We start from the raw sequence: 17,536 nt of genomic DNA, 5'->3' as shown, positions 1-17,536 counted from the left end.
CATATCAATGTACGATGTGTTTCAGATTAGCCTAAGATCACTCCATATAAAACAACAGAACAGAAAATATTCAGATCTTTCAATAATTTCACACGAAAATCTATCTATCTATCTATCTATCTATCTATCTATCTATCTATCTATCTATCTATCTATCTATCTATCTATCTATCTATCTATCTATCTGCATTTAAGCTACCTTCAGTACATCTTTCAAGTCAAGTGTGAGGTTGCTTCCATTCAGCTGTAAAATGTAAATTTTATGTGTGGGGCCAACCAGCTCTATCTTGATCAATAATGTAATCTTCAGAGCTGTCTCCTGCTAAGAATAGACTATATATCCAAGGAAAGACTGTATACTGGCTATTTGAGCACTTTGTGCATTCACGTAATTGAATTTTCAGTCATATGTATCTGGCTATCTTCATTAAGGTAATGAGCTGGTTATGCTGCCCATAGGTCAGAAGTCTGAATCATTACCTGTAGGGTCATGCCAGTCCTCGCAGTGCAGTCTTCTGGAGAGGGCAAATGAGGCCTCCTGCTGTTTTTTTTATATTTTTTTAAATAACCCTCAGCTTCCATGGAATTTAAGACTGTTTAGCAGGTTGACCCAATGTCTAGAAATATTGAAAAAATATAGGTTAATTTCATTCCTTGGAAAATTTTATATTACTTTCTTGCCACGGAATTCTCAATTCTTCGTCAGATACCATGATTTACATATTTTCCAAAAATTAAATTAAAAAATAAAAATGGATGAAATATATTTTTATTCCTAAACAAAGAAAACAAGTATGCATTGTTATATTATATAATTCATGCTACAAATCATGCCTAAACCATCATGCTAATTGCTGTCCTGTCATTAAAACACACACCACCAGTCAAAAGGTTTTGCACACCACAGGTTTTTACTACTTGTCCATTATTTTCATAAACTGCTTCTTAGGCATTGTAAAGTTTCCTTTATAACATGGAAAGAGTACTGTATGTAACAGCGCATGTCTGACATCCCATTAACTGGTTGTGTGGTGATGGCAGATTCAAATTCTAGGCTGTCCTTTAACTTTAATGCACTAGTTAACTGTTTCATCCTATGAAACAGAGCAGTATTTAATGTACTCTGTAGAAATAATGGCTTAAAGTTATAACTGCTGGAGAAAGTTACTTTGATGAATCAAAGGTATGACATTTTCTTGTTTATAAAGGTACTTAAACAGTGGCTATATTGTAAATGTATTTGTTAGCAAAGAATATTAAGTGCATCTTTTGTACATGTTAAGTGAGTTACATGCGAATGTAGAAAATCCCAGTGTGTGTAATAACTTTTGACTGGTTCTCTCATAAAACCTGCAGGACTTCTATTCTTGGAGACCTGACAGCTAATTCGTCATGCTTATATGGACAGAAATTATAAAAGATATTGGGTTCAAAAATGAATTTACCAAAGTCACTATGTTTGAATGGACATACCACAGAAAAAGTAATAAAATTAAAAATGGCCGGCTTTACTTCACACAAATCACCAGTAGGTGGCAGCATGGTGAGGTAAGTGAAAAATTTTGCATTTACTTCACAGATGGTATCTGTAGTGACTAACATAGCTTAGGATTTTAGAGCTCGATAGTTTACAAATAAAGCTGATGATTTATCTCAACTAAATATAAACACACAGAGCCCTTCCTGGAACTGAAAGCATTTGAAATTATGGTCTATATCCTTAACTGCTGTATTAGCCACTTGCCATCCTAGTCGTTGACATAGTTTCCTGCATTACATCTTAAATTATCATTATCAAAGAGTATTGTAGCACCTACAAGAAGAGTCAGAGACCGTACATCCGTTTTCCGTAACCACTCCTGCATTACAGATTCATGGTCGGGCTGGAGCCTCATCCGGGGACCATAAGGCACATGGCAGGGGACACCCTGGGTGGGTCATCCAGTAATGGCAGACCAGCGCAGGACATACATGCACTCGCACCCAGTATTCACCTGCGTGTTTTTGAATGGCAGGAGGGAAGTAGAATTCTCAGGACAAAGCCATGCAAAAACACAGGAAGGTCATACAAACTCCACACACAGAGCTGGGCATGAGAATCAAACCAATAACCCTGGGGGTGTCAAAGTACAATGATAACTACTACTGTTACTGTTACTGCGACTTTACTCCAGTATTAGTGATTGGTAATACTGACTGCGATACCCAGACAAAGACACACACTTTGTATGAAGACCAAAAGGCAGAGGCTTCATTAGATAGAGAACTCTTTATTTAGATCTTTAATACTCATGGAGCAGAATGAGATTTACATTGCACCTATTACTTTTTCGTTGTTAAAATATTATTAAGGATAGATTTTTAACCATTTTTTTTTTTTACATACTTTCACATAATGTTCTGAACTGCCCGGTGAGTGCAGTCCTCTCACAGCTGACACACCCTTGCACAACTACTGAAGACCGAGTCCGATGAATTTCACCCACAAACTGGACGACGAGACCTGACAAAATGGGTACGGCCATTCCGAAGCAACCATTTTGTTCCTCTCTGGGAAGAACAACAGAAGAGCTGGACACAAATGAACAACTTCAGCACATGCATGCATTTTTTTTGTTTGTTTGATTTAACATAATAATAAAACATCTAGCGTTTCTCTGCGACACAGAGCTCTCAGAAGACAGACGCAGAGCTGCTGCCAGTGAATTCCCACAAGCCATCACATACTCAACATAACAAAATGCAAACACACTTCAGGAAATCAAACTCGCAAACAGATGACTCAGCTTCCAGACACCAACAACTATCTATATATACAGTATTTACAAAGCACACACCCACACACACAAACGCGCATTTTAATGGGAATGGACACGTTTCCTCAAAATGACACATTTTGATATGAGCAAAAGATGTTTATACAACCCATTGCAAACATTATATAAAAAATATGCAACCCCTCACAGCACTGAGGAGATAGCAGCAGTTGGCATGTTAAGTCTAATTGAATTGTCTAATTTAAATGGCTTCTCCTCACTTTTAAATTATAATAAATGTCTTCTCTTTTTATTAAACATATTGACACTGACAACCTATATATCTGAAAAACTCAGAAGTTTGTATACTGTACATGACTCAAAGTTAGGGTCTTCAGAGACGAGCTTCTGCGCAAATGGAAGAACGTCAGCTATATGCACAGTGGAGGGACATTGCAGTTAAGATGGACACATCGCATAAAACCCCACAGACACCAAAGCGGACGACACTACGGGCGTGTTGCATAGACAGCACACAGCGCAAGCGCACAATGCAGCGCTGCGAGGACAAACACGACAGAGAAAGACGAACTTGTGTGGGAGGAAGTCATTGACGCTCTCCATATAAACAAATGCACACAGCAAACAGAACCAAGAGTTACATGTTCCGGAGTTTTTAATGACTGTAAATTGGCTAATTAATGATACTCTCTGGATGGCACATTCAACAGTAAGTAATGAAGGGATAATTAAAAATAGAATCCTGCATTAGGGCCTTTTCTTTCCAAACAGAACATACAGTATTTATTTTAATTTTATTTTATTTCAATTAAAACATTTATTTAGCCTAAATTATCCAATTTAATTGACTTCAATTAGCTACTTATACAACATACAAAATAACTCACTGCTCCGGAAGATGGAAGAACAATTTGAACTTACTATTTAAAAGTACAACTTTATTTATTATAAACCTTGCTTCATATAAATATGTTCAGACTGATTTCAGTTTTTTTACGCAGGTATTTCCAGGCATTGCTGCTTCTGTTTTCTGTACGACGCCCTGGGACAAACAGCAAACAGCGAGGGACGTAGCATGTCAGGTGATGCTTATGAAGATAGCCTAGTGGGTGAACTGTCGGGGAGAGTCACGGCGTTTTGAAATAAACAAATGAATCAACAGACAGACAAACAGACAAGTGGAAAGGCAATTCAGCATCCATAAAGTACAGGCTCAGTGAGAAGCCCCCTTCACAGCTGTACACTGCGGTTCTAGAATGTCGTGAAAAAACATGACTATCAATAGCATTTGACTTAAAGCAAATCTCTTCTGAGCTCAAATATCTTGAGAGACGGCACAGAGGAAAAATGAACATAATCACAACTTAATCCACATTGGATCTCATGGTTTCATAAATATTCCATGTTTCAATGTTTTCACGTTTCCGATTGTTAAAAAGCAGAAAATGTAAACTCTTTTTGACTAAACTGATAATTATTACTCTCTATAATTGTCTATGGCCTTGTTATTAGTAGAGCTGAAATGGGTGTAAAAGGCTTAAAGGCTCACTTTATAATATTACTAAATCTTTTTCACTAGAAACACATGATCATGTAAGGACCTTTATTACTGATTTCCTATCAGCAAATCAGCAGCAATATTCATTATAAAAACTGTTACTCTACATTTTCTTAACCTGAAGCATGGACGGCTTTAATGTGACATTAGTACAGTTTAAAAACTAGCCTAGGTCCTCCTAGTTCCATACTTCCGTTATAATCCGTCACTTTCAGTGAAACTCCAAGCACGAAATGGTTTTATTTCACCATGTGTGGCTGCCATGACAACCCGTACAGCATCAAGTGGCAGCATCACGACCCATGAGGACAGTTACCCAGAGCACCTTTGGCGAGTCTCTGGTGACATCGCACTGTGACCTCATTCTTCACCCAGTCCTGTTCATCACCTAACAGGAGGCTGGATTTTATGGGCAGAAATAAAAAAAAAAAGTGAGATGTAACACTGCATCTAAGCCTTTTTCACCGGGGGAGGGGGCAGGGGTTACATTAGAACGTTGGCTCTTGTGTCTGGCAGTCTCAGTCCGACCAAGCCCCCGCACACCAGCACAGTGGAGGCCAGCAGGATGGGGATGGCTTTTGTGATACCCACCAACGACCCAAAGATCATGTTGCCCAGCACTGCCGCCAGTTTACACATGGCATTGCAGAACCCAAACCCGGTGCCCCTAGAACAGAGAAAGAAAGCAATCAGACTGCACATTTTGGAAAAGTTTTACTTGAAGTGGTCATCTAAAATGCACTATAATGTAGATACCTTCATGATGCATTATAATTATAGGTATGTGGGTTAATAAAGCATTACAACAGCTTCTATTGACAGTCATGAGGCATTATAATGTTGATTATAATACTTCATAAGCTCCAATGAAGCTCTGATCTATAATTCACTATAGATACCTTCATAATGCATTATAATTGTCTGTATAAGAATTAAGGATGCTTTGTACAGCATTATGAAGGTTTCTAAAGTGCATTAGACATCAGTTTCATGAAGCATTCCTAATACACATGGCTATAAAGTGTTACGCCTATTTATAAATATTTATAGATTTTATGAATGCATTATGATATTATAGACTCTTATATACATGGCATTCATAGAAAGTGTTACCTACATTTTTGTCAAAATGCTTATCTTTTGTTTACTAATTTTCAGATATTTCAAAGTTTTCATTTCACTTAATATACACAGTACATTGATTTTGCATTATTTAATAAAGCTATACTGTGGTGCATTTGGGTTAAATTGTAAGCCTTTTAGTTGTTCTTATGACAACTCAGTTATTTAGTTTCTATTATTGAGAGCTACACCATGGTTGCACAGCAACCCAGCACCCAGTATGTGATTGGCTGATCATTTGTGTTCATTGTGTGTGGGCCTGACCTCCTATCCGTGGGGTACAGCTCCACAGTGACCACGTCCAGGGAGTTCCAAGCAGAGATGCTCAGGCCGTTATAGAGGCACAACATGCCGATCATCATGGACTCGCTGGTCCCGAACCAGAGGAAGAAGCAGCTGATTCCTGACAGGACCATGGAGCCCCCTTGCAAAAACACACGCACAGACTCGATTTGAACAGATTCACATCCACAGACTAGGTTGGAAAAATCGTCCAACTGCAGGCAGCATCCCTGTCTCTGTCGAATGTCAAACAAAATCCACAAATAACCCCAAATAACAAAGCAGTGAGACTGCATCTCAAAAAGTGAGCATGAGTCTAACAAATCAGTATTACTTTTTTTCCTTTTACTCTTTAGGTGTGCATGAGGATAGGCCAAAGAGACAGAAGAGAAAGTTCTGGAAGTCCTGTGTTCCGTGTAATATAATTCTCTTACCCAGCATTGTCAAACGTCCTATTTTATCCATGAGGAGAGCAGACACTATATTTCCCGGCAGCACTGCCAAAGTTCCCAGGAAGTTCACAAAGTAGACCCAGTAGGCGCTGTAGTCATCATCAAACGTCATCTGACAGCCTGTCTTGTTGTGATGGAACGTGCTGTTTATCAGCCTTGTGTTGATAAGCTTTGTGTTGTCAATATCTACCAATGAGAAGAAAGAAAAACTGACATATTTTTTTTTTTTTGGCATCTACAACAAAAGCCTCAATATCTGAGAATATTGATGTGTAAATATCTTCCTTTAGCGTAACATTCATAAAAGTAAAATAAAATAAAGCTTCCAGTCTCATCAAGTCTCCATGCCAGCAGGGTTGCCAAGAGCAACGGGCATTAATGGATGGATGGCAGACCTCAGCATTTCCAGCATTTCGCAATGTCAGTTAAGGCCTGTTTTTTAACAGAACCGTGTTTGCCCCCCCCCATGGGCCCACTACTGCAGCACACCTGCATTTCAGGGCCCCCATGCTCTAAACTAAAGCTGAAAAGTAATGAGTCTGCAGAAAAAGCTAAATGCCTTTGTGTCCTGGCACCACCCTGGGGAGCTCGTCTGAAAAGCAGCCTGGCCGCGTTCCGCTCGTCAGCGTTTGCGTCTCCACCCGCCATTAACCCCTCTGTCATTTCCTGAGAGGCCCGGCCCTCCCGGGCCGCTGAGGACGTGTGCCTGCCACCCTTCCTTTGTCTAAAATAGCACAGTCACTCCCAGCTAATTGAATTAGCCTCTTTCAGCCAATCGGCTTTTAGCGACGAGGATCACTGATAAATCAGTCCTCTCAGTGCATCACTTTCAATGACTTATTCAGGCGAATGAGATAGAAAATGGCAACATTCATTTCATTCTTATAATATACGAGGCATATTTTTTAATTTCTTGTTTTTTGGGTTTTAGGATTTATGTTCACAGTTCAGTTTCACCAGATACACGAGCACTAAGGCCAGTGCCAAGCTTTTATTCATTTCACATGCATTTCAACAGTACTGCGGCATTTTTATCATCATCAATTTCCACCCCTTTTCTTTGGTTCAGAAGAAAAAAACACGAGGTCATTGCATCAGGGGGTGGGGGGGAGAGAGAATGGGCAGTGCAATAAAGGTCTTTACAACCCTGTACCCCCCCAGTACCATACGACCGGGTTAGAACAGTAAAAGCATAATGGGAAATCTCTGCTGGGGGGGAGGGGGGTAGGTGTAACAGAGCCTGGTTGGCTTACCGGTGTTATAGAAAAAGGCCTCAATGAAAGTGCAGTTTCTAAAATAGGAGCCCATAGTCGTCACATCATCGAAGTAGCAATTCTGGAAGGTGGAACTGATGAATGTGACCGACTTGAACTTCATGCTGACAAACCTGGGAGGAAGAGATTAAGTTCAGGTGAGAATAAACCGCAGTGGCTTGTTAAATGGCCCAAAGGGGGGGCCACACTATTCGCACTGTCCTGAAACACTGCAGGCCATCAGAAATGTGAGGTCTGCTAACTTTTTTGATGCTTTCTTTGCAGTAGAGGTAATGGGCAAACGAATGAACATATTTGTTTTTAAAAACCTTTTAAAAGTGTAGCGATGAGTAATTCCTTCTACATTGTACAATTTTCACCCTTTCATGTTTGCGAACTGGCAATATTAATGTCAGAGCTGAGCTAACTAATGAATATTATGATTGATTGGTTGGCTGATACTTTTTTGCAGACGCGTTTAAACATTTGTTCAGCATCTTTTTCCTGTAACGCTTCCTCACATGTATTACAGCACTGAACTTGTTGCCTTGAAATTGCAAATCCATGTCCTAACAACTACAATGTTTTTAATACAATTTCTTTGTGCTTACACTGGAATAAGCTGGATCCAATTCATGATAATCCTTTAACAATGTACGAAAAAAGATGTTTACTTAAAGCACTTTCCCCAGAAATATATAAGCTGCACAAAAACAGGATATTAATATGTTTTTCTTGCGGCTGAGCTAAAAAGAAATGCTGGACCAGAAGCAGAAAGGATGCAGGGGGGCGATAAGTATTTCTAATTTCCGGCCGCATCCCAGATAAGGAGGGGATATACATTACTCTCTCCCCACCTGTCATTGATGAACACCCCATTCGTGTGGATCTGGTTCTCCAGTGTGAAGTTAAAAGTGAAGTCCTCAATGCGCTCATTGTTGTGGGTCTTGACCCGGGAGGCGTACTCATCCGCTTGCAGGTGCTTGATGACGTCTGGGAACCACACAGACAGGCCGTAGAACCTGCGGGCCAGTGGGGATCAACGTTAGTGCCTTTTCTGCCAGAGCCCCAGTGTCAGGGGCAGGGGTGGAAACCACATCCTCTGCCGAGCACCAAACAGAAGACTTTACGGCAGTTGTTCTTGCAAGAGAGCTATAAATATTCAATATCAAAGCAGTAGGAACAAAGAATGGAAGAAAATAGCAAGAATAAATGACAGCTTATTAGAGGAATTAGACATTTTGTACTCTGAAGGAGGAAAACAGGACAGTACATCTAATTCTGCTTCATAAAAAATCCGAATATATGAAAAATTTAATTCCATCCTTCCACAAGACATTGTTGTCAAAAATGGGCCAATTTCATCGTTCCTTAACCTTTCTCAATGAACAATCAAAAGGGCCAAACAAAGGTCATCCATTGTACCCACAGGTGTTCCACAACAATACCCAACAATCTGTGACCCGGGCTCTTATTGTTCCTGATTCTGTTGCCCTTTCAAACTGAATGAGTAAAAATACAATACAAATGTAGAATAATTCTGCCCAGAGTGTCTGCATTAGAGGTGGGAATTAGCAGGTGCTTGCAAATTGATAGTATATCTATATTTGTTTGCCAACCATGTTTTTTACAGTTTCTGCTGAAGAGCAGTTCAGGTCTAAGTAAATACAAGAACTGCAATAGTATGTCTCTTCAAGTTAACTTCCCATGACATTTAAGGTGCTTTTGCCAGGAAAGTCAGACTGGGCTACAAAAAAATAATGATTAAAAAAAAACAGCTGTAGGGGCGTTTATTGCTACCGATATGCAATCATTCGTAGTAGCAGAGGACACAGGATTAGTTCATTATGATTGTTACAATGCAGTTTTTTTTCATTTGCAGTATTTTACGTATTTAGTTTTTACTGTGCAAATGAGCATTTCTTAGCTTCTGTCGTTCAGACACATTGGCCAACTGTTTGTTTTATAACTGTTATGTTTTGGCAGTTTTAAATATAAACAATTCCAATACCAATTCTGTTTCCCTGCCTAACTGAAATTGCAGAGAAGCATGAACTGTACTCATGTCTAGATATCCGTTTACTTTACAGAATCCATAATGGCTAAACTTTGGGTTTAAACTCAGACAGGGTTGTGAAACATCTTGGCACACGCTTGCTCATCCATGATAGCATGGTGCCACACTCATGGATGTCAGTCTGCTAATAAAGTCAGGCCACGTGCAACTGGGCAAATCTATCGGAAGTAACAAATGTGGCCAACATAATTACAGTAGTCAACTCTCATAGCCAAATAAAAATCGTAACCTTGACGAATTTTAATGGAATTGATTTTCCCCCCATCTGTAATGTATGGATGGATGTCCATATTATTGGGTGTGTGGGGGAAGGGGATCCCTTCTACAAGGGTCTGACATGGTAATTTAATAAGACTGTTATTATTAGTTAGCACAAATTTGCATTAGATAAAAACAAATAACAGGCTTGTTGAATTAGTAATGCCTCTGGCGGACCAAGATGGACCTGGATCAACTGTGATTATGCAAACTGCTTCATATGTGAGGCTCCAGCTCATTGTGACCCTAATTGAATAAAATGTTAGTGAAAATGGATGGATGGATTCAACAGGGAAATATGTGAAAAAACGGCAAGTAAACCAAACTGAAACATTTGCATGGAAACTGAATCACAGACAGGAAAAGCTGTCCCAGGTATAGCTTAAGTATTTTACATACGGGCACCATCAACACCCTGGGTCCAGTCAAGCCTTGGTGTTATGTTGTTCTCTGAAGACGGGGCCAGATGGAACGGCTTAGAAAGCAGAGCAGCAGGACAGACATATTGCGGCCGCAAGACAAAAAATGTCAGCGACAGCCAGCCAAAAGCCTGCTGGGTGGATTTTGTCCGTCCCGCCATGCTTAATATCGAACCACTGCTTTGCCTTTTTATAACCCAGCAGGAGGAGTTTGACCTGTGGTTGTTCAGCAGATCCTTTCATTTTTTTCAAAGCCATGACTGAATGTTTATCAGAACCAACCAGCTTATTCTGAAAAAGTCTCTGCGTCTCTCTGTAATGGAAACAATGGCTCTTTGCAGTCAACAGAAGAACAGTGATTTAGTTTTACTTCTAAGCCAATCGAAACACTCTTGTATCTAGTTGTATCGGTTGTTTGCTTGGCATGTTAAGGGGTCAGTGATAGCATTTACATACTGTATCAGCCATGTTTTAACACCAATGTTGTAATGAACTGAGGAGTTTTGTGTGTGGGGCGGGTTCATTCTCCTAGCAGAATACAGTGTGTTTCTGGACAATCCTTATCAAAATAACAGCTGTAAATGTATTTTTGTGTTGCTTACAGGTGCTACAGTAGAACAGTAGGGAGGTCTCCATTGTGCATAGGGTTAACCTATAAATCCAACCGCCTATCAGGGTCACAGGGCATAGGGTTAATGTTAAAAAAAAAACACAGTTTGCTTCAGTATAATACTTTTGTCCGTCAAGGAGAAACACCTGCTGATAAAAGCCCATCGAAAAAGAATGTGATAATAAAGAAAGTTGGGTTCCATCGCAACAACATCATACAGGGCCGTAGCAAAGTATTTCCACCTGCCTAAGTCCCTCCATGTCTTAACATTTGTTTCTAAAATCTAGAAACAACTAACCACTGCACCACCATGCCGCCCCCAAAATCTAGAAACAAATTTGGCATAAGACAAAGTAAATACAACACAGTTTTTAAGCAAACGTTTGATTTATTGAAAAACAATAATTCACCAATAGTATGTACAGGAAGATGGAATTGCTTGGTAGGCATTGCTGCTGGTCACACCTGGTCCCCTCGGGTCAGCTGCAGGGTCATCAGTCAGGAACCACCAATCCACAATGTTCCGCTCCTTTAATACTGGAACGTCTCCTGGTGGCGGAGCAGTGACAAGGACGTCTCCCTGTCACCCCTGCGGCTGCTAGGTGTTTCCCCTGTGGCTGTTGTTGGGGTTAGTTGTTCTTTCCCCAGCACTTGTCCTTCCTCCTCAGCCAAAGCCAAAAACTCCCCTTCTCAGCCTCCTCTGCCTGCTCTTTGGTTGCCTTGTTTAGGTTCCGTCCGGTCACTCCTATGTCCCTCAGAAGGCGTGTGGCTGACATAGCCTTGGCATCCAACCTTTGCTGGATAGATGGTAGTCTTCCAGCCAGCCATCCGGCACTCGGCAGCCAGCTCTGAGTACTTGGTCTTTATTTGCTCATAGTTAGCCTCGATCCCCTCCTCTGCTAGTATCGCGAGCACAATGAGGAGCACGGATTTTGCTTTGGTGGACCACGGCACTATGTCAGGGTGGGGAGATGTAGTAGTGGTCTCGGTTGGGAAACAGAGCTGCCTATTGAGGTCAACTCTCATGTTCTACTCCTGGTTGGTGGAAAATGGCTAGATGTTTCCTTTAGCCTAATGTATCTTCTCCCCCCCATCTTCCACGACAAAGCTGATGAGGCTGTGGTTCTCTGCTGGTGGTACCCCTTTGCTACCCTGTCGATGGCTCTCCAGCACCTCTGCTAACTTCCTTAGGACCTGGTCATGGTGCCATCTATAACGTCCCTGGGAGAGCGCGATCTTACAGCCTAACAATATGTACTGGAGGTTTGCATTAGGGCTGTTGCAGAGCGTGCAGCATTCCTCGCTCCTAAACCACTGGTGAAGGTTCCGAGGACAGGGAAGCATGTCATATGTTGCACGGATAAGGAAACTGAGCCTTGCTTGCGGGATCTTCCAAAGATCTGTCCAACTGATGTTTCGGTTGATGACTCCTTCCCAGGTTGTCCAGCTTCCTTGTTGGCCCTGTGACACAGCCTTTATCTTATAGCACTGTTACTCCATCCTTGTCACCTCTGCCACCACCATCTCCTTCCTCTCTTTGGATCAGAACCGTGGCGCTTCTCCCCACCATAGGCCTGCTCTTCCTGCCTGGACTCTGCCCACAATCTCTTGATTTTGCAAACGACTGATGGCTTGGTCGACCTCAGTTTGTGCGGTCCACTTCCATCTTGTTGGAATCTTGGTGTTCACATTCCTTACAGTCTGGTCAGTGGCAGCTGGAGGGTGTTCCTTCCAAAGAGGCCCATTTCAGACTGCACCATGGCAGCCCCAACCACTTTCTGATGAATGAGTTAGCTTTTCCATCCATTTTACTTGTGGTGGATGAGGGGATATCACTAATTTTCAGCGGCCACATCACCCTCCTGTAGAGTGTAAATTGGTAGCACCAGACCTTGCACTTTCCCAGGAAGTGGCTTTGGTCAATCTTTACCAGGCCTTCTGAGAGCTGTTTCATTACGGTTCTCCCCATCTGTTTGTCCAAAAGCTCTGTTGTGTACTGTCTCCCCAGGCTGGTAGCTTTATCCCTTCAACTATCTGTCTTGCATCGATGAGGATTACCTCAAAGGCTACCATGAACAAGATGGGAGAGATGGCACACTCCATATCAATTCCTACTTCTAATTGTTGCCAGCCGGTGGTGAAGTCTTGGCAAAGCACATCTACAGGTCACTGAAGTAGGATGCAACCATGTTCTTGATGCAGGAGTGCATGTGGAAGAACTCCATGGCATAGCTGATCAGCTGATGTGGAACTGATCCACATGCATTCGCTAAATCGAGCCAGATGATGTGGAGGTCTGTCTTCTCCTGCTTGGCCTTCTGGATCTGGTCCCAGATTATTGTTCAGTGCTCAACACACCCTGGAAAGCCTGGGACTCCCGCCTTCTGGCAGTTTGTGTCTATGTAGCCATTCTCAAGCAGGAACTGTAGGTGGTCATCCTTTTGGCCAGCACAGAGAAGAAGAGTTTTCCTTATACATTCAGCAAGGCACTGTTTCTGAACTGGCTGATGTCTTTGGAATTTGCTTCATTGAGGATGAAGACTGCTACAGCTCTTTGCATTTGGATGGAATGAGTTGCTTTTTGCAGGCGGTTCTCATAAGGTACCATAGCAACTCTAGCACCTTAAGGCAGTTCTTATAAAGCTTGTAGGGGACTCCATTGGGGCCTGGAGCTGATGAGGACCTTGCCTTCCTCGCAACCTGCTTGACTTCACAAAGCTTCGGGGACATGATGTTGAATTCAGCAGTTGGAGGCGCAGGCTGAGGCATGAACCCTGGTATTCCTAATGGGACATTCCTCGCTGGATCACTGTACTGTTCTTTAATGTGCTGTTCCAGTTGCTCCCTGGTGGTTTCGAGCTTCCCACTCTTCTTCTCCTCCAGCAGTTGTCTGGTGTGCTTAAAGGGGTCTTTGAAGAAGCTGGCTCATTCTTTTGTTTTCGTTTTCTACGCTTGTGGATATGTTCAGCTCTGTGATGCCTGGACAGTCTTTTCCTGACCTCCTCCCACAGGGTTTTCAGGCCTTCTTTCTCTGCCGATGTTACCTTCCTCCAGTTCTTATGGAGTTGCCGGCGCCTTCGCACCAGATGGTTGATCTCTTTTTCCCTCCTTACCTTCTCTCTTTGGGCGGTACTCTGGTTGAAAGTTACCTCATCCAACATGTTCTTGCAGATCTGGTATAGGATGTCCCCAATCTGGTTGAGCTTGGTTTCCACCCCTCCTCACAATGATTCCTCCAGTGCTTTGACCAGGTTGGTGTCCAGCATTTGCCATGCCTCTCCCTCACTTGACTTTGGCCATTTTATTTTGCTCCTTCTAGTTGGATTCTTGGTCTCTGTTTTTGACCCTGTTCTGTGTGAGTTTATGGCGACTGGGTCTTGGTGCTCACATAGGGGCTTGTCCTCCACTGGTGGGCTTTCTTCCTGTGTACCATCTTTGCCTTCTGAAACTTTGGGTCCATCGGCTCTGTGGTTTTCAACCTGGCATTTGGTCCCTCTTCTCTCACCTGCTGGGGCAGTGCAAGGTTGCGGTTGACCCTTCTGTTCGCACTTTCGTTTCCCCTAGTGGATTTGAAATACCTTGAACATGGTCACTTTCTCCCATCTACACCCACACTTCCGGAGGATGTTCTCCCCATTTCCTGGAGTTCTGGTGTTCACTGCCTGAGGCGGCAGCAAAGCATGCGCACACCATCACACTGCCTCCACCATGTCTGACTGTGGCCATGATGTCGTTTGTGTGGAAAGCCATGTTAGCTTTATGCCAGATGTAGCAGGACCCATGTCTTCTGAACAGTTCTACTTTTAACTCATCAGTCCACAGAATATTCACCCCACAGAGTTGAGACTAATCAAGGTGTTTTGGCAAAAGCTAAACGATGCTTCACGTTCCTCATGTTTAGCAGTGGTTTTTGCCTTGCACTTGTCCCACAGACACCATTTCTACCCACTAGTTCTTTAATTGCATAATCATAAACTCAGACATTAACTGACCTGAGAGAGACCTGCAGTTCCCTAGATGTTCGCCTGAGGTTTGATGTGATGCCCCTGATGAGTTTTCTATGCACTCATGAAGTAATTCTGCTGGGATGGCCATTCCTGGACAGATACACTACAGTTCAAGTTTTCTCCATCTGGAGATGATGGCTCTCATGACGAGTCCAAGGGTTTTGTATCCTTTTCTGACAGATATATCTCAATAACTCTCAGGTCTTCAGGAAGTTCTTTGGATCAAGCTCCTTCTTGAGACCCCCAATCCAAATTCAGATTGCTGGAATGATTCTGTTTAAGGGTGAGTAGATTCAACAGGGCTGGCATCAGTCAAGCTTGGGTGTGTATAGTACAATTAAACCCGATATAATTTAGATTTGGTTCACTGGTTGATTGAGTGAGTAGAGGGGCAGTTACTTTGCCACATAGATATGAGTGTTGGTAAAATTGTTTCCATTACTGAATAAAATAGTTATTTAAAAATTGTGTGTTGTGTTTACTCAGGTTGTCCTTTGAATTATCCTGAATTTGTTTCGAGATCAGAAAAAAAGTGTTATGAACAAGAAAAAAAGAGGGAATTGGGACGGAAGCAAAAACTTCCTCAGGGCACTGAAGCAGCCATGGCAGACAGGATATTTACTAACCATTCTTTAGATTTTAGTGGGGGGAATCCTCCCCTCAAAGTATGATTCCATTTATGAGAGAAGCTGGGAAGATGAGTCATGATGAAATTACTATGCCAGTTTTAATACACCGTCCTTAAACAATAGCGTACATGGCCGTCACCTTTGATATGCTTTGGATATTTAATGAAACTGCCAATGTACAATGAATTTTTAGAAAACGAAAAATAGACATAAAAATCCATCCACCCATAAACATAAAGAATACAAAATGCATTCATCATACATTACACGAAGCAGCCAATAATATCTTTCAAAAAACTACCACCTGACCACGTAATTAATACAACAAAATATATATGACATATACAGTAGTATACATCATTAAAATTAACATAAACATTGAACTATGGAACATGTATAAACTGCTATTTATGCTCTCTGGAGAATCATTTGAATTCCTACTTCATCTACTTATTAGTGCAGCATCATCCATCCACCGTCACAGGCTTTTCCTGCTGTGCATCATGGATACAGTACCTACTGTAGCAGGACAGACAACCTGCCTCTCCAAAGCTGCAGACTCCTTCTGGGGATTCCCCTGCATTCCCCAGGCCTTACTGGAGATAATAATACAATTCTGCAGTGGGCTCCCTGCCCAGTGGAACATGCCTGGATCAGACCCCTCAGCTGCTTTGCTTTGAGATTTTCAAGGTTTCCACTCGGGAATCAACATGGGCTCTGACATACGCTACCATGGGTAATACACGGTATGCTGCACGTCAGGGTAGCCGACCAAGATCCAGCAGGTTTTCCATCGTAGCTGGTCTCGGATGAACCAAACCTGTCCTCAGGCAGAAACTCATCAGGTAGGATGGAAATCCTGCTGGGTACCGGCACTCCAGGATCAGGGAGGTCTACCCCTATTCCCCTGTTGCATATTGTACTTCAAGAGCAATGTGGGTTTCATGTTTTTATACACATATTGGTATTACAGTTAACATCTGTCAGTAAAATAAGTAAATATTGTTCATATTTATGTAGAAGTGTGTTCCAGTGCCCATGTGCTTTTTTATCCTGGCTTCAAATCAAACTTCTGCTCAGTTTGTGGAGTTTGCCACGTGGGTTTCCATCAGATATTACAGTTACTCTGAAAGCATGGCCACACTGAGCTGGTTGCATCATCGTCATCTGACTGCTCTAAATACACGAAGATACCAGTGATCTGTGTTGATATGCGTGGATTATCTGAAGGAAAAAAGGGCATATTCTACTGTATGTATCATTCATTATTAGTAGTGTTGCACATTGCGATGTATTGATGCATTCCTGAGAACTTGGAATTTGAAAATTTCCAACCTCTTAAAACCTCAAAAACGTATTACAGAACAACTGAATGGAAGGGATGCATAAGGTAAATTTACACACAGCAAATGCTAATTCCATTAGCATTTGATACTAATATAACACAGCGATACTCACAGACTTGCTAGCAGAATTTAGCACATAGTAAATCATAATGTACACCATATGAACAGTAAATACGTGTCTCTTCAGGTTTACATCACTGTTGCTTTCGAAGCACTGCAACGTCTTTTCCAAGCGAAACCTTTTGCAGTGAAAAACTGAACTGGAACTAATCTCAGTTCAGAGTACGGATCAGGTATGACTTGGTTCCTGTATGCTAGTGGAAAAGTGACACATGGTAGTGTTTCCCAACCTGATCCGGTGGGACCCCCATACCGTGCAGGTTTTTACTCCCTCCCAGCATCCGGTACCAAAAACATGGACTGTCTGGTGGTCCCCGAGGACCAGGTTGGGAAACACTGGCCTATGGGAAAGCAATCAGCAAACCAGGAAACCTTTGATATATCATTCATTCATCAGGGTTTATTCAGCGCAGCGAATACCCTGGAAACTGGCGATGGTAACACAGGCAGCCATGAGCACGATACAAATCATTCAAAGGAATAACACTGGACATACATTACATCAGACATGAAATGATGTTCACTGGAAAGGACCTCCACTCTACTCAGTCCAAGGATAATAAGGAACCCAAACTGTAAGGTCAGGACTAAAATATGTCCAAAGTTTATTGGCCATTACAATAGCC

General features: G+C 42.0%; 1 protein-coding gene across 3 annotated transcripts in view; it reads right to left on the bottom strand.

Annotated features, from left to right (window-relative positions):
* Positions 1-2,301: 2,301 nt before the first annotated feature.
* Positions 2,302-17,536, bottom strand: part of LOC125745840 (synaptic vesicle glycoprotein 2C-like) — a 60,377-nt gene continuing 45,142 nt past the window's right edge. For all 3 annotated transcript variants that reach the window (XM_049019066.1, XM_049019068.1, XM_049019067.1), the window contains 5 exons: positions 8,302-8,466; positions 7,445-7,578; positions 6,174-6,377; positions 5,722-5,881; positions 2,302-5,002 (listed from right to left, as the gene is read on the bottom strand). In XM_049019066.1, the coding sequence (XP_048875023.1) occupies positions 4,819-5,002; positions 5,722-5,881; positions 6,174-6,377; positions 7,445-7,578; positions 8,302-8,466 (847 nt within the window). In that variant the 3' untranslated portion in view covers positions 2,302-4,818. The remainder of the gene's footprint in view (positions 5,003-5,721; positions 5,882-6,173; positions 6,378-7,444; positions 7,579-8,301; positions 8,467-17,536) is intronic.

Source organism: Brienomyrus brachyistius, chromosome 7 (assembly GCF_023856365.1).
Source record: "Brienomyrus brachyistius isolate T26 chromosome 7, BBRACH_0.4, whole genome shotgun sequence".
In the NCBI taxonomy this organism is placed as follows: domain Eukaryota; kingdom Metazoa; phylum Chordata; class Actinopteri; order Osteoglossiformes; family Mormyridae; genus Brienomyrus; species Brienomyrus brachyistius.
This window is presented reverse-complemented; position numbering and strand designations above follow the sequence as displayed.